A 17,972-nucleotide genomic window follows, 5' to 3' on the forward strand; every position below is an offset into this window, starting at 1 on the left:
CCCCCCCCCCCCCCGTGGACCTCTTCTCTGCTCCCCGTGGACCTGCTGTCTGCCCCTCCCCTCCCGTGGACTTCCTGTCGGGCCCCGCCCCGTGGACTTCCTGCCTCACCCATGGACCTCCTGTCTGCCCCCCACTGTGGACTTCCTGTCTGCCCCACCTCCGTGGACTTCCTGCCTGCACCCCCCCATGGACCTCTTCTCTGTTCCCCGTGGACCTGCTGTCTGCCCCCCCTCCCGTGGACTTCCTGCCTGGCCCCGTGGACTTCCTGTCTGCCCCCACTGTGGACTTCCTATCTGTCCCCCCCTGCCCCGTGGACTTCCTGCCTGCCCCCTGTGGGTCCCGCCCCATCCTGCCTCGCTCCGTGGACTTCCTGCCTGCTCCCTGTGGACCTCCTACCTGCCCCACGGGGACCTCCTGCCTGCTTCCTGATCTGTCAGCCTGCTTCACGGGGCAGTACAGGCCTGTTCCAGTTTCCGGTTTCCTTGAAGAACCAGCAACGTGCCCCTCAGAGCCCAGCACCAGCTGGCCAGCTCCTACTCTGGAGTTTGAGCCCTGCTGAAGCAGTGAACTTGTAATAACCAAGACTTCGCTCGGTTCCCTCAGCCCCAGGGGCAGTAGCTGCTTCCGGCATTTGTTCTCTTGTAAAGCTTTCGTAATCTCTTTTTAATTTTTAAGTTATTACCAACTTCATGCATTGCATTAATTCCCTCTTTTCAAGTTATGTGGTTTCTGTGTCCTAACTGGACTATGACTGATACAGATCACAATAAATACTAAGAAAAACACCGCAGGGAAGAGGATAGGAAGGATGTGTGGAGAGTTGTGTGGGTCAGGGAAAGCGACATTTAAGAAGAAAACCACCAGCTTGCTCTGGTTGAACCTCAGGCAAGCAGGTTCCCGCTTTAAACAGCATGGTTTCATCTGGCCTCCTCTTTTACTCTCTGGACCAGGCTGGACTCACTCCCTAAAAAAGCAGGCTTCAGGTATGCTTGTCCTTCAGAGAATCCCAGACTTGGGTCATCTCCCAGAGGAAATAACCGCGGGGATCACGTTCCTGCTTTCCCATAGAGACCCATGTGGCTGTCTCAGGCACATCTTGCCCATGAAGAAAATCCTGATCCTGCCGGCTGTCCACACGAGCACTTTCTGACGGTCCTTTCGGCAAATGTTCTGCTGACCGTGAGTGTCCATATGAGGGCTGCTCTTGGTGGTGAGGGGAAGCATTGCCTCCTGATAAGGGACATCTGGAGTACTGAACACCAACCAGAGGGGAAGCCTGCCATCTGTCCTCTCCCCACTGCTACCTGGCCCAGATCTCCAGACCAAAGACACATTACTTTATCTGTAAAATCTCTGGCACATATTCCAACATTTACACTCCTTCAATTGTTTCCTCCGTAAACGAACAAGTAATAGCATCCAGTGTGTTCAGTGAAAACATCACCCGAAGGAGAGCTGAACACATGGGTCCTACCCTTGTATCACTGCATACCCCTGAAGCCCAGGGTCGAGACTCACCTGGAAGAAAGGGAAGTGAACACAACTATAGATTTTATAGTTAAATTCCTCCGATCATCTTGTTTTTATTTACAATGAATGGTAAGGTAATAGAAAAAATCTGTGGTCACCTCAAGTATAAAAGGTTATGTAAATGTCACCTTGATCAGGCTCCTTGCTGGGCGTGAAGCCCAACATGGGGCTTGATCTCACAATCCTGAGATCATGACCTGAGCCAAAATCAAGAGTTGGATGCTTAACTGAGCCACCCCGACACCCCTTACTGTACTTATTCTTAAGGAACTAGCAAAAACATATGTAATTATCCAGTGCTTTCCTTGGGTTCCCCACACTCACTTTAAATTTCCTAATAACTACCAACTTTGGCTCTACTTCCTCTAAAAACCTTAGTTTTTCTACAATTTTATTACATGCCTCCCAAGACTGACATCTTTTCAACCTGGTTACACCATCCCCAGCCTTCTCGGATTGGGATACTACTCTTAAAAACTCCTATTATCTCTTCTGACCATTCCTGTGTTTGACCATTCCTGGGTTGGTTTTTCCCTTCTGCTCCTGCTTTGTTTTACTGGCTCCAGAACATTTTTCAAAGTCAGTTAAAAGTTTGGCAATATTTCAGACAGTTTCCTAGGATTTATTGGGTGCTGTAGAAAAACTCTCAATGACTAGAGTTTCCAGAGAATCCCTGGAGTCTGAAGTTGGGAATCAAACCTAGGACAGTTCAAACCAGAGCCCTGAGTAAGTCTCCAACCAAGGCAGGGAATTCTTAAACATGTGTGAGAACTGTGGCATTTACAAGTTTTCCAACATTGTTGAAAACAAGAGAATAATTAGATTTTAGGAGAAGTGATATGTATCCTATGCATTAAAGCTTCAACAGACAAATGCTGTAAGTCACAGGAGCAAAATTTCACACAGATTTTGTGCCAAGAGTAATTGACAGACTTGATACTCTTTGGAGGGGGGAGTTAAAGTGATAATCCGAGTACAGAACTTGCATAAAATCCTTTAAGAAAATCTAATCCTGTCATATGCAACAGCATACATATCTAAAGGAGGCTCGTTAACAATACTGACTAATGGGAGTTTTTAAAAATAGTTTGTCAGAAACCTTATGAGAAAACCATTTCTGGGGGCTCAGTCGGTGAAGCATCTGCCTTCGGCTCAGGTCATGATCTCTGGGTCCTGGGATCGAGCCCCGAATCAGGCTCCCTGCCCAACAGGGAATCTGCTTCTCTCTGTCTCACTCTCCCCTTCTGCCCCTCCCCCCTACTCATTCTCCCCCTCTCTCTCTCTCTCTCTCAAATAAGTAAACTCTTTAAAAAAAACATTTCTGAGTAAACTAAGAGCTTCAACAGAAAATTCAGGGTGTTTGGCATTAGCCATGGAAAGAAATCAGATGAAATGAATTCTAAAATTAATTGCATATTTATACCTCAAAAGAGAGGTTGAGAAAATATAGTATGTTTTCATAAATTTGAAATACAAGCATTCATTGCCAGCAAAAAAAAAAAAAAAAAACAAAACCGGTTTATGTTAACAGGAACTTGGGGATACAAAGATAAATGACACAAGGATTTTTGAAGAGCTCACAAACAAATCTGTAAATAAATAATTACGGGATGAATCCATATATATATTTTAAGAGAAGCCCCTGCTACCCTCTAAATGGGGATTCTAAGCTCTGAGAGGACTACATTCTGAAGAAGGTGGCACTGAGCTGGAAACCAAATGAGAAAATCATGACCCCTTACGGGAACATTCAAAGATGCTGTCATGAAAATTCATGCAAATGATCTTGTAGGTCCCTGAGGGGCAGCAATAGCTTGGTGATCCTGGGAAGCAAAAATGTTCTGTAGTTTGAAGTGCTGGCTCTCGAGTCAGGCTACCTAGGCACAAATCCCACTCTTCTAAGAATTATCTTGGGAGTCATCTGTAAAATGGGGAAAATAAAATGGTCTTGGGCAATGATCTGTAAAATGTGTTAATAATAGTATCTAGTGGAGACCGACTTCCCGAATGAAGTATGAGGGGTGAAGCAGATAACTGTCTCTACTGAAATGATCATTTAACTGCTGAAAATCACACACACACACACACGCACACACACACACACACAGACACACACAGCCAAGCCATTTAAAGTCTCTGTAAATTTTCCTAAGGGCATAAAAAGTGGAGAATATGCTCCTGAATTTTATTTAATCTCAGACAGATGATGAAATCTGGTGGCATCTGAGCTCCGGTCTAGTTACATACTCACGCTGTCCCCAGTCTATGTGATAGAGCTCTATTCCAGGCATGTGCAGCCAGGAAGACAACAGCTCCCTGTTCCCCCAATGTCCATTCTAGAACTACATTTTCATATAAGCAGGAACAAGCCGGCAGCATCTCTCCTCCCCTTCGTTCTATATTGTAGAAGCTCTCTACCAGGCAGGCAGGGCCATGAGAACTGGTTTACCTTCCACAGGTGGCCCCTACTCCTAGGATGGAAGCTCCACTCCAGGCTCATCAGGCCAAGAATGATGAAGCCCTGAACATCCCCAAACCAGCTCTTCTGTAACGTCCAGGATGCAGGCCGGGAAGCAAAAGCAGAAAAGACCAGGTACCACCATCCTCACCCAGAGCTCCACTCATAGGATAAGGACAAGCCCTGGAGAGGCAGAGTGTGGCCAGTATCTACAGTTGCTACAATATGGTCTCTATGATGCTCAATTTTTAGCAGAAAGTTATGAGACATGCAAAGAAACAGAAAAGTGTGACCTCTACACATGAAAACAGACAGGCACAGAAACTGCTTCTGAGAGGACCCAGATGTGGGGCTTAGTAGACAAATACTTCAAAGCAACTATTATAAATATGTTCGCAGAACCAAAGGGAACTACATCTAAAGGATTAAAGCAAGGCCTAATGACAATGGCTTGTAAAATACAGAATAAGAGAAATTATAAAAATAACCAAATGGAAATTCTGGAGTCAAAAAGTACAATATCCCAAATGAAAACTTTACTACAGAAACTTAATAGATTTGAACTGCTTGCAGAGAATCCATGGATTTGAAGAGAAATTGATAAAGATGTTGCAATTTGAAGCACACAGAGGAAAAAGCAAATGAAGGAAAATGAGTGGAGCCTCAGAGAATCGTAGTACAGCATTAAGCACAGCAATATACGCATAATGGGATTACCACGCGGTGGACACAAAGATACCCATACCCATACCCATCACAGTAAAAGTGTAGAAAGACAAAGACAAAAAGAAAATCTTGAAACAACCATTAAAAAAAAAAAAAAAACCTCCTATGCACAATAAAACTACAATGAGATAAACAGCAGACTTCTCCTGAGAAACAATGGTGGTGAAGAGGCAGTAGGATAACCCAGTCAAAGCGCTGGAAGAAACAAAACACTAACTAAACAATAACAAGAATAAAAACAACCAAACTGTCATCCAATGCTCTCTATCTGGCTACTCACAGCCACAATGAGACACCGCTTCATGCTCGCTGGGACAGCTGTAATAAAAATATGGGCAAGTGCTGGCCAGAAAGAGGACAAATCAGAATCCTCATACGTTGCTGGGAGGATACAAAACAGGAAAGGTAACGTGGAACACAGTCTAGAAATCCCTCCAAATGTTAAACACAGAATTCCCATAGGACCCAGCAATTACTCTCCTAGGTTTAAACACAAGAGAAATGTAACAAATGTCTACATGAGAACTTGTACACAAAGAGCGGTGTTAGTCACAACAACCAAAAGGAGCACAGACAGTAATACCCAGTAACAGCTGAAAGGATAAATAAAAAACGTGGTATAGATGCACAATGGATTATTATTTAGCAATAAAAATAATGAAATGTTGATACATATTACAGCACAGATGTAACATGAACACATTATACTGAGTGAAAGAAACCAGTCACAAAAGACCACATGTTGTACACTTCCCTTTGTGAGAAATTGCCAGATCGGGCAAATCTAGAGAGAAAGTAAAAATAGTGGGGTCTAGGACTGATGGGGGTTGGGGGAACAGGGACTGTCAGGGGTCTCTTTCTGGGCCGATGCAGTCTCAGATTAGGTGTGGTGAAGTCTGTACAACTCCAGAAATAGACTACAAACCACTGAATTGCACATTTTCAAGGTGGGAAATCTCTAGGATGTATGAACTATGTATCAAAAGAGCTGTCTTTCTAAAAAATAGTACCGATCTGTTAGCATGGTCATTAGGCTAAGCGACAAGACAAATGTGCGGCTGTTAGCCAAGCATGTGACACAAAATCCCTGGCAAATTGGGGTTGCTCCTTCTGCTACTGTCCTGGCTGTCGCTGTTTCCCACACTGTCACTAGCGCAGTCACTCCGGAAAGGCACCTGCTGTGTGACACACCTTCACATGCCTGTGCCTGGTGATCACAACAGGCCTGTGATGTTAATTAGGTAGAGACATAAGAATTACATGCACCGCCTTTTTAAATAACCTTAAATAAGAAATATTTTGAGTCAAGGTACTAGGTGGAAATATCAGGACAATTTGAGAGGTCTTTTTAGGGTTTACAGATGTTGCAGAGGACAAGTCCATGACCTTGACAGATGTTAGCGGTCTTTCCTGGGGCAGCCTATTCCTCCTCCACCAGGCATCACACCCTGATTCTACTGTGAGGATTCAGCTTAGACAAAACTACCCCAAAACCCTACATGGATGCTGCCACCTCCCAGCAAGGCAGGGTGACGCACCCTCTGCCCCTCCTGGTATCCAGATGTGTCCTCGTTCATCACCGCTGTGACACTGCCCGTTCCCTGCCTCTCCCGCCAGGCAACAACAATGAAGCGCATTCATTATTCAGGAGACCCTCAGGAAAACACTCATTTTAGTTTTTCAAGAGTATTTATTTACTATAAATAAGACGATCAGTTATTAACTTTGACGGTATTCCTCAAATCTGTTTTTAGAGACCTACAGCAAAGTTCTCCCAAACACAAAAGCTGAGAATCAGGGGAGAAAACTATCTATCAGATTGGAAACTGCATTGTGTCACAAGTGTCAAGCATGTTTTCTACCTGAAGTCATTAAACTCTTGGTTAAGCAATGTATTTCAGCTTACAGGTGATAGTCCCATACTGTAGGTAAAACCAGGAGAATAGAATATAGATTTTTTTCTCCCCTCTCAGGGATCTTGTTTTCTCAATGCTCTCTCCACTAGGATCTACAAAGCTGTGTGAGGGACAACAGGTCAAACCAAGGGAATTCGACTGACACCTGACTGCCAGCCGATAGCTAGGCCAACCAGAAACACCGAGGGGAAAAAAAGGCTTAGCTGAAATCCACCTGGGACTTTAATTAGATTAAAAAATAAAAAAACCCTCAAGAGCAATAAGAAGAACAAAATAGGAGCCATCCACTAATGTAAAAACATGCCATTTTTCTTCATACCTTAAGAGATTTGAAAGATGAGCTACGGGGCAGCCATCACTCAGGAAAGAAATAACGGACCTGGCAGCCACTTGAGGGACGATCCCATTCAATATTTTTTATTATCTGGGTAATGAAAGAGGACTTCTTAGCCTCCCTTTTTCTCCTTTAAAATGCCTCTAATTTGCCTTACGTACGGTAAATGCCCCTGAACCCCACACTCATAAGTCTGGTTGAGGTCACCTCTGTCACAGTCATCTACAGACAAAATATCAGGGAGGCTGGATTTAATGAATTTGGAAGATTAATGGCGAAACCAGACAGATTTCTATTCCAGTGACCAAAACATTAAATTCCAGGGCTCATTATTCAGAGGAGTCTTTCCTCTGCTCTTTTTCACTTCTTTATCTCACACGTAGTTGTCACTTACAACCTGTGCTGTTAACTCCCATGGAGATCAAAGAGAACCAGAAATCTCAAGCTGCTGCCAGCCGGCTCTGCTCCTGGGACAGCCTCCAGGGCAGGGCTCAGCCATCATCCGAGAGCCTTGGCTCACAGAGACCTGGGCGCCAATAAGCCTGTGCCCCTGCTGGGTTCATGGGAAGCACCTCACCCAATCTCCACACACAAATCCAAGGCTAGGAGCTCTGAAGGCATGGCACACCTCCCTACCACACAGATGGCTTCCATTTCCGGTCTGAGCCTTTGTGAAAGAAAGCCAAGAGGTCTCTTCCTTTATAATGCATTATATGAAGAGTTCTAGCCCTTTTATTAAGGAAGATCTGTTTTTCTTGGGAGCACATGGAAGAAATCGGTCACATCGTCTTCAATCCTAAAAATTATGCCAAATAACCACCACCTTATCCTTGGCAAATCCCTGCTGCAGCCATGCACCCATCAAAAGCCCTTTACAAATTAGGGAAGACGTGGAATCGACCCAGTCTAAATTCCCCTGAAAAGCAGGTGTTAATATTTTTTGAAAATTTTTAACTGGATTTAGCATTTGCCCATACACAGTATTTGAAGGGACAGGTTAGGAATGCCCCTTTAGCATCCGCTATCCACACACGCGTTCACAAAATCCCTAGAAGATGCGGAGTCTGAATTCCCACTTTCCAAAGAGAAAGAAATTTAAGACAGACTTGAAGCATTTGCTAGAAATATAATAAATGTTCAAACACCTGTTTGCCAAAACTTTACTATGGTCAAGACCTTCAAGGATTCTGACCACACGTTTTTGCTCAGCTACCGAAGTCATGTCTCACTCCTCTGTGTCCGACTGATTAATGTACTGAAGACTCTAAGTATCCACTAGACTTTGCTTCCCTAAAATATGGAAATATTTTAAGAAAACTAAAAGACAAGGCATTAAGATTTTGGGTTCGGGCAGTCGGAGGGATCCAGGCATCTTCTCAATGGGGCCAGAGGCTCCTCAGTGTAGGGTCCCAGCAAAGGGGGCCACTGGAAGCATTCAAGTGACGTTCTGTGTCGACATCAGATACTAAGAAAAAGCAGAAGGTACCATAGAATCATCGGTCCAGTGAGACTTGGACTGCTTGGCCACGGATTCATCACCACATTTGGAATGAACGCCCTAATCTGTAAGCATGAGATCTTTAACAGAACCACAGACGTAAAGTGCTTTCAGGCTTCTGACCAAATAATCCCCCAGCCAATCAGTTTCACACTATTGTTCTACCCGCAATGAAGACATCTCTGCAGTAAGTTAGCAGTAAGTTACGTGGAACCGTCCCCTGGGACGTTCTCACCACCAGACCTGGCCATGTGTTCGAAGTACGATTTTCACACTGCCCTTTCCACGCTCTTGTAAAACAACAGAAGTCTGGGCACGTGGGCCACTACCAAGTGTGCCAAAGGAGGCAGCATGACACACTCTAGACAGTAGTACCTGGCAATTCCTCCTGCTTTTACAGACCAAAGAAATGTGTCCTGCCCTAACAGCAGAACCAGCTACAGTCTCTCAAAGGAAACCGCACTCCCTCCCTTCTCACACACCCAGCACCCGAGCTGTACTCACCAAACCTTTGCACGTCGAGAGAGCCACTGAGGAATTTTTGTGGGATCGTAAGGAGCCTTGATAAAAACAGAAATCCTCAGGCGGGAAGGTGTGCACAGACTTGGTGCCTCCCTTCCCCAGTGTCTGCACCATAAATCCAGGAGCCACCAGGTCGCTGGAAGCCTTCAGCTCCATGTGGAAGTCATGTCTAAAGCCCTTCAGCCGAAGGTGGAGAGACTCTGTCCCGAGCTGGGCCAGCGCCCTCTTCCTCCTCTGAGGGTGAGTGATTTCGTGGGACACGTAGTCTCCATTGTGGTCAACCTCATAGGGAGACACCAGGTCATATTCTGAAAGACAAAGAGAAGGTGTGGCTGAGTAATTGCAGGATTCTGAAAAGAATCAGGGAGCCTCGGAATATAATTTATTGCCTAAGGATACTTCTGCCTGATAAGAAATGATGGGAAGAAATTTCAGCATCGAGCCGACTTCAGATCCACACTGTAGTTTGCGAACAGTCAGAGTCAGGATGGAAAATCTTCAATGTGGCCTTTAGGGAAGTCTCCGCTGCCCCATAAGGTATTATTCCCAATCCAGCAAAACATAGGATACTCCAAAGGAAAAACAGGATCACAGACCAAAGAAAACCAGAAATGGACCTTTAGGATTACATTTCATGAATTTTAATTTATAATGGTAATATGTAATCATTTATGATTCTAAATGTTCTTTTAGTCTTGCTTTTGGTTTTTTACAAAAATCTTCATTGAGCTGACAAGACATTTTAGCTTCAAAATACCAACCATTTCTCCAAAAGCTGTTAAGAAGACAATTATGATGGGTATTTTTTGCCACTTAATATTTTAATATTTAATTGTTAAATCAAGGAATCCTACAAATCATATGCAGACATATCCCCGATGCTAACGTTTCCTATGAGGTCTGCTCCCACCGAATACCGCTGTCCACCCTCTCACTGGCCTGAGTTCTTGGCACGCCTTCAGAGTTCACCGCCCAGAGTCCTCTCCGACGCACACCACGGTCTCTGGCCCACTCCAATTCATAGTTATGCTAGCCTAAAACACATTCAAATACACAATTGTTTGAAACATCAAGAAAGCCCTGAGGGGCTGTCCGATTTCACGGCACCCACACAGGCCTGCAGGGCAACAGGGTCCAACGATGTCCCAGTGTGGCCTTCAGCATACATTCCAGTTGTCTCCCTCTCTGTGGAAAGCACAGAAGGAAGCTTTGTAGCTCCTTTCATTACAAAATGTGCAGTCAGGAGGCTGTGAGAGGCTCATTAACTGGGGCCCTTTTCTGCTTTAGTGCAAGTTGGACATGCTTCTTGGAGTCATAAGATAAAACACAGAAATGGCATTTGGTCAGAAGTAAGCAGTATTTGGGTAATTATTTTTTCTGGAAAAATGAGGTTTTTCTCCACATCCGATCTGTTTTGGTGTGGGTATCTGTCCACGGGTCCCTGTGCCATCAGGGACAGGGAAAGGTCAGGCTGGAACAGAGCAGGCAGCCTGTGCCAGTCAGAAATGGCACATGGTGGGTTGGAAGAGATAGAGCAGGCCACAGATGGTGAGGCCCTGCCTGGAGCCCCCCCATGCTGAAGCCAGCGGCAAGGTGCGTGTCCAGGGCCAGGCAGCCAACCCGATCAAGTGGCAGGATAACCAAAGGCTTGGCTCTAGCCTCGACGACCCCAGAGGCCTGGCCCTGTCACGCAGGGATCAACAGGTACCCTGAGGGTCACGGGCGAGCAGGGCTACGTGGAACATATTGTGGCAGACCATGTGACAACCAACCATCTAAATCTACTTCAAAGGAGGGCATTTGTGTCCTGAGTCCCAAAGAACAAAATGCATTGGGCCTGTTTCCTATTTTACTTAGGAAACCAAGAAAATAAAACAAATCTGCTTCAACTGTAGCAATGACAGGAGAAAGGGGGAAACAAGTCAGGGATTTGCCTGTCTGGTGTACGGATGTGACTGCAGGCTGTCCTGGGCCATCTGAGAGATAAGTGAAGCATGCACACCTTTCTACGCTGGGTTCCCCCCACCACCTTCCGCATCCCCAGCCTCCTGGACCAAGGGGCGAGGCTGGTACAAGTGGCAGTGTTGCCCCTTCCACACTGCCCCCCAGGACTCTCGGGGAGCCCTCTCCCCCCACCCCATGTCTGTGTCCATTCCAACAGAGGCTGTGGACTCTTCCAAACCCTGGCTAATCAGCACATTTACTGCACATAAAAAGATGATTACTACTTAAAAAAATAAAATTGCTTCCAGATGATATAAGCCATATTCTTATGACCTTTGTTTTGGAGGACATATAACATGCATCCTTTATCTGGAGGGGACATACAGTATCTACTCTCAAAATAGCGCCTGATAAGGCTCTTTTACATGAACACATGCAGAGTCCTGCTGATACAGGCTAGACGACCAGCTGTCTGCGGGGCAAGGATAAACGGCCTGCTTGACCGCATTTGCCAATTCCCCTGGTGTGAGACTCCCACCGTGGCTGATCCCCAGCACCAACGTGATGTCCCTCGACCCGGAGTGCGGAAGAGGTGCCCAGCAGCACACCAGCACACACGCAGCATCTCCCGCACACAGACCCGACTGATGCAAATAACCCCGAGGGCACAGATAACAGTAAAATAATGATGAAGGGTGAGATTTGCATATTTTAATTTTGTTGTTAAAAGTACTTGTTTCACTGTAACTTTATAAATTTTACTTTTCAGTGACCAGCTCTGCCAAACTTAATGGGAAGTAAGGATCAGCCCTGGAGGACTGGTACAGGCAGGCCCCAGGCCACCAGCTCCACGAACAGCAAAGCCACACTTCGTGATCAATGACAATCTGTTCCCAAGAATGAGGAAGAAAATGCGGGATGGAAGAAGACCGGTTTTTTTCAATTTAGTCTACCGTCTATTGGTTCTCAACCAGAGTGATTCCCCTTCCACACCCCCTGGGGTGTGGGGGGGAGGGACAAATGTCTGGAGACCTTTCCATCAGTCACAGAGTGGGAGGGGGACAGTGGTGCTCCTGGGGTCTAAGGACCAATCCAGGGATGCTGCTAGAGTCTTCAACGGGACAGACTCCTGGAACAAAGTGTTAATACTGCCAAGGCAGGGAAATCCTGCTTGTGTCCCACAGCAGTCCTTTCTATCAAATGCGTATTCTTGGTTATGTATGAATGAATGTGAAAAAGCCATCACTGAAGAATCCAATGAATGGACAAAATAAGCATAGCATCTCATCATACTCCTATTACTACCTGCAAATAAATCAATACATAACTGCAACAGACGGAAAAAATTAACTTCTGAGTTTGTTTTCAGATTATAATCTGCATAACTACGGTCTTGTGATTTCAAGAAAAAAAATTAGTGTGATTCGTAGTTTTTGAGAATCCTTTATTTTTTTTAACTTTTTAAAAACGATTTTATTTACTTATTTTAGTGAGAGAGAAAGTGTGCACGCGCATGAGCTGAGGGAAGGGGCAGAGGGAGGGAGAGAGGGAGGGGGAATCTGAGGCAGACTCCCTGCTGAGTGTGGAGCCAGACTTGGGGCTCAATCCCAGGACCCCGAGATCATCACCTGAGCTGAAGTCAAGACTTGGATGCTTAACCCACTGAGCCGCCCAAGCACCCCTCTTTGAGAATCCTTCAAATCAGACCTGGTCCTATCCACCCTTGGTTAAGGAGGAAACCTTCACGTATGGCTGTGCCAGCCAGTGGTCAGAACTCCTCAGTCTCAGGTTTTCTGACCACAGCATCCAGTCCAACAGCACTCTGGTTTCCTGGCTGAATGCAGGAAGTGTAGCCCAGCGAAGCATGCAGGGCTGATCCCTTCCAGCCGCAGAGAGCAGATTTGCACCTTGCATCCGACCCCTGTACTCAGGGACATCCCATCCTTCGCTTGGAAGCAGCCACAGTGCGAGTATTTACACCATGGGGACCAGAAAACGTCATAAATCCAGACTCCAAAGAGCCTGTTGTTAAAGATCGACAAGCACCCCATGGGTGAACCTGAAAGAGAGGGCCTTGTCTCACGTTCCCCGAACATTTGAATGTAAAATCAATACAATCTTCCAATGCACACACACAAACAACGGTCTATTACGTACGACGAAACCCATCTCTAAAGAACTTGTAAACCTTGTCCTGGAAGCCTAACTTACTCTAGAATCAAAACCTAACAAATCTGTGATACATCTTGGCTCTTAACAGGAGCCACTGTTCTTATTACAAAGGCAAATTTGTAGGAAAAGCATCAAAATCGCGCATTAAGGGAAAACAATTCTGAATCAGCCAAAATGAAATGAGCACACTTCATGTCTGAAAGTAGTTTAGTTATTCACTGTGGCATCAAAAATAGAGGGTGATCTCTTTCTCGCTGCAGAAATGCTTCAGACACAGAGGAAAACCAGCAATCACAGTCGGAATTATGCATGAAACAAACCGTTTGGCCAAAAAGAACGAGTCCAAAGTCAATTTGTAAAACAGATACCCAGACATCCAGCAGTAAGCCGACCCCAGCATCACACAAAGCGCACCCTGGCTCTACTGTTCTACAGTGAAACAAGGAATCTACTGAGCAGGCTTTTCTCGGGGACCATGAAAGCCCTCTAGTGACGCCCACTCTCTCGATGGAGCCGTTTATAATTAAAGACCTAAAACACGCAGAGGGCGGGTATGAGGCTGGGGTGTGTCCACTAGGCTACGACTTCACTGATGATGGCTCATACCTTCCCCTCCAGTTTCTGACCAAGGGAGGTATGTGGTTGGCATGGCAACGCTGGGCTTGTGACACCAGCTGAGGTGCCAGGGGATTGGAGCCTCAAGCCAGCCAGGCTGGAGTCCAGCTCACAGGGGTCGGTCCTGGCAAGGAGCAAGGGATGCTCACTTGGGCGGGAAGGATTTGACTTCACCTTCTGGAAATGGTTCTCTGCCTATAATGCTCTTACCTTAAAGAAAACTTATTTTCTACAAAATGCTATACAGTCCTCTGAAAAATCTCCTGAGACCTTCAGGAATTTTCATGATTTTAGAGAACTAGAATCTTTATAAAAATGTCTTTTTTCAGAAGTGTGTGTGGAGGAACAAATACAACACGGATAATTATATTGTGGAATGCATCCTAAGAGAAGCATGAAAGAAGACAAGGGCAAGCCCAAGAAGGTGACCTTTTAACAGACAGATAATTACCTTTCTCGAGCAATTACAGAGCGAAAAGTGATTTGTGTGTGCTTCATATCACTTGCATCTAGCGCCCTCTGGTGGTGCTGAAGGTCCTCTGTTCCAGCGCTCGTCTACTTGCCACTGTATTATAGACTATTCATGTACCCATTCAGTAGGACAGGATTTGAATAGTTAATGCATATGTAAGATTTCTGTCTTTATAAAAGATGGAGAGTTATATTCAAAAATTTTGAATTAACTAACTTCTCTAGATTTTCTGAAAATACGTTGGGATAATTAAACCTCGTCCTTCCTCTAAAACACTAACCCTCGGTATGTCGATTTGTTGTTGGAAATGCTGCAAAGTAGAAATATTAAACAACTGCCAATGGATTGGATTCAGGTAAAAACCAGCAACTGACATCCCACACCTGCCTTTCCCTTTAACCTGAGGCAGTTCCGGGCAGAGACAATCATTCCCGGGAGATGTGAAATTTGCAGATGCTGCTTGCCAACAGCACAAGTAAAACCACACTTTGCAAAAGGCTCAGACTTGTAGGCCAAACCATGGCAGAAGCTATGGGCTTGCTTAGGATGACACAAAAAGCTAATTACCCATGCCACGCATTATATTTCAATTATGTCCCAACTCCCCAAGAGCATCCACTTCATGCTAACATGGTAAGTACTGAGCAAAACCGGCTTTCTTTTGTCTCCTGCTCTTTAGTCAAGGATATACGGAGAGGCTTCAATTTAAAAAGCCAGAGGAGGTTCAGGTGGGGGCAAAGGGGTGGAGAAAAGAGTAGTATGTGCTTTCTAATTTTCTCAACGCATAAATTAGTAAAGCCGCTGGATTATTCCTTGCTTTTAAGTGTTCTTATTAAATATGCATTCCTTGCTTTCCCTCCTACCGCTTATGGTAATAACGCCGGTGGGTAAGCATTACTCTTCCACAACCGAATACGATATAAAATTGGTGAAAGTCGACTCACAGGCGCTAGCTCATAAAGCGAGAGAGCAAGGAGCATCCTGGGAGTGAGTTCGCAGAGTTAGGAACATCCGCAGCACCCTATAATCCAGCGCTACTTGGTGAAGACTTGGAACCCCCTTCCCCGCAGACTTACCGCCTTTTTCCATCCAGTCCGCGGAACCCGGAGGACGCCAGACGCTCGAGCTCCCCGGCGAGGCGGCTGCGGGTCCCACGGAGCACGCAGGTGCCTCCTGAAACAGCGGCCACAGCTCGGTGAGACCCGGACAGCGGGAAGGAAGCCGCGGCGCCTCCCGCCCCCACCATCGGGGACTCACCTGCACAGCCACCTGCGCCAGCAGCAGCACCCAGAGCGCCGCGCAGCCGGGGACCCGCAGGGCAGGACCGCCCCTCGCGTCCCGCGCCCGCCGCCCGCGCTGCGTCCCCGCGGGGAGAACGCGCCTCTCCATTCAGGGGCGCTCGAGGTGCCCGGGGCCGCGGGATGGCCCCCAGCCAGGCGGCTGCAAGTGGGCACCGAGACCTGGGCCGGCCGGCGCGCAAGAGCTTCCCCGCAGCGCCTCCACCGCCCGCGCGCGCGGGGTTATCACTGCGGCTCTGCGCGGCGCGGGGGGCGGAGTGGCAGCCGCGGCGGCGGGGGCGGTGGTGGAGCACCAGCCCGCACCGTGGGAGAGCGGCACAGGAGGAGGGGAGCGCAGGGGAGGCGGAGAGGACCGGCGAGGGGAGGAGAGGGGGGAGCAGGAGGGAGCAGGAGGAGTTGGCGGGGGCGGCGGGGTGGGGAGCCTGAGGAAGAGGGCAGGAGGGGAGACAGAGGGGAAGGGAAGAGGCCAGAGAAAGAGGACGGCGGGGTGGAGCAGAAGGGCGGAGGGCTGGGGAGGATCCCTGCGCTCGCCCTCGGGTCGGCACGCGCCTCGCCCACCTCTTGGTGGGCGCGCGACTGGAGCGGTGGCCCGGAGGTTTGGGGTGTGAACAGCTTGAGCCGCCCTCCCGGTGCCCTCCGAACCTGCAGTCCCACTGCACCGCGCCGGGAGCTGCTCGGTCCGCACCCCCAGGGCCAGACCTGCGCCGCCTCGGGCGAAGACACCTGCCGCGGGCCGAGTGCGGCTGGGCTGCTGCTGGGCCCGCGCTGCGTTGACCTTCGCGCAGCGTGCGGGAGATCAAGTGCGGGAGCGACGCCCAGAGCTTCGGGGTATCCCGTGGCCCTGCGTATACACAAAAGTGCGTTGCTCTCAGCTCCGGAAGTGATGGGAGGCCAGGGAGTCTAAGAAGCAAGGTCTATCTCCTGGGTAGTCCTGGGATTTCGAGGCGCTCCTGGTCCTAGGGCCACCCACCCTGGAGAGCCTGTGTGCTGGGGCTGCTGGTTGTCTGCATGTAGCCAATCCATTAGGAGGCCTGGGGTTGAGGATCCCTGTGGGCCCCGGCTGGGGGTAGGGCTGCCAAGGGCCCAGGGAGCAGCAGATGCTTGACCAAGGGCCTGGCAATAAGCCCAGTCAGTGCTCTAGGATGGTGTGTGTGAACCCACGTGTGTGCCTTGGAGAGTGAGCGCGGATGTGCCTCTGTACCCACTTGTGTGTGCCCACGTATGCATGTGTATGCACCGGTGCGTGAGTGCGCACGTGTGCCAGTGCATGTTCCCACCGCATGCATTGCCCGTGGCCACTCCGCTCCACTGATTGCCCCTTTCCTCCCTGGCGTACCCCCTGCAGGCCCTGGAGGGCTGGGCTCCTACGTCTGTGGTTCCAGTGTCCCTCACATTCACTTTATCCCAGATTTGCCAATTTTGCACGTTTTGGAGAGGAAAAAGGTGACTGTGGTCCCTGGTTTCCTTTGCCCAGCTAGCTTTGAGCCTTTCTGTGGGTGTTTTGTACCTCCGGCAGTCAGGGAGAGCCCAACTCCCAGGCTGAGCAGTGGCTGGCTGGCTCTCTCTCTCTCTCTCTCATATTCATTTATTTGAAAACACTCCTTAGAGTGAAAACAGTTTTACCTAAAGGCCAGTGTTGGGAGGTGGTCTTTAAAACCCCTGCCACCAACCCAGTGTCCAACCCCCCCCCCAAGTGTCTGTCTCAGCGTGAGGAGGGAACAGAAGGCTGGCGGAAGGCAAAGCACAGGCCTACACCCTGCAACACCCCCCCCCCCGCCGACTCCTGGGTGGGATAAGTGATTTTCCTGTGGGAAGTTCCCAACTATCTTCATGTTAATTCCTTGCTAGAGGGAAAAACAGTCTTAACTTGATAATGACAAGTCCTCTGGTATGGGTGAGTCTTCTTTAGCATATGAAAATCCTTTCTCAACCTCCCTGTTTCCTTACCTCCCCCAACCCCATAGTATATAATCAGCCACCCCTTACAACCCAGGGCAGCAGCTCTTTCTGCCCAGGGGTCCTGTCCCCGTGCTTTAATAAACCACCATTTTGCACCAAAGACGTCTCAAGAGTTCTTTCTTGGTCATCGGCTCCGGATTCCACCCCACCGAACCTCACTGATATCCCACAGCCCCATCATGTACACGGGGCAGGGAGTCAGCCTGAGGGGAACCAGAGGCCGGGGTTGGCTGGGCAGAGCATCTGGGTCCGGCAAGGTGCTGCTGTGGTTCCTGCTGTCCTGAGGACAGGGCCTCACATGCTTGAGAAATCGGATGGCTAATTATTTCTAATTATGTTGAATGTACCCAGCAAGGGATCAGATTTTCCAAGTCTAGCTAAGATCACATGAAGACACCCAGGGGTTCTTTTTTCATATGTTTAAACAGATGGAATGAAAGAAGAATGGCTGGTTTTTAAGGATTCAGTTTTAGGATTTTTTTTCTTTTTTGAGTAATACCAGTGCGTCTCTTTCCACGGGGAAGAAA

The 17,972-nt window shown here is 47.8% G+C and overlaps 1 protein-coding gene across 1 annotated transcript in view; it reads right to left on the reverse strand.

The window, feature by feature from the left end:
* Positions 1-15,577, reverse strand: part of ADAMTS16 (ADAM metallopeptidase with thrombospondin type 1 motif 16) — a 146,955-nt gene extending 131,378 nt beyond the window's left edge. The window contains exons 1-2 of the mRNA XM_040630187.1: positions 15,265-15,577; positions 8,968-9,293 (exon numbers count right to left, since the gene is read on the reverse strand). Of these exons, the coding sequence (XP_040486121.1) occupies positions 8,968-9,293; positions 15,265-15,577 (639 nt within the window). The remainder of the gene's footprint in view (positions 1-8,967; positions 9,294-15,264) is intronic.
* Between the last annotated feature and the right edge of the window lie 2,395 nt (positions 15,578-17,972).

This window comes from Ursus maritimus, unplaced genomic scaffold (genome assembly GCF_017311325.1).
Source record: "Ursus maritimus isolate PB19 unplaced genomic scaffold, ASM1731132v1 scaffold_15, whole genome shotgun sequence".
NCBI lineage: Eukaryota > Metazoa > Chordata > Mammalia > Carnivora > Ursidae > Ursus > Ursus maritimus.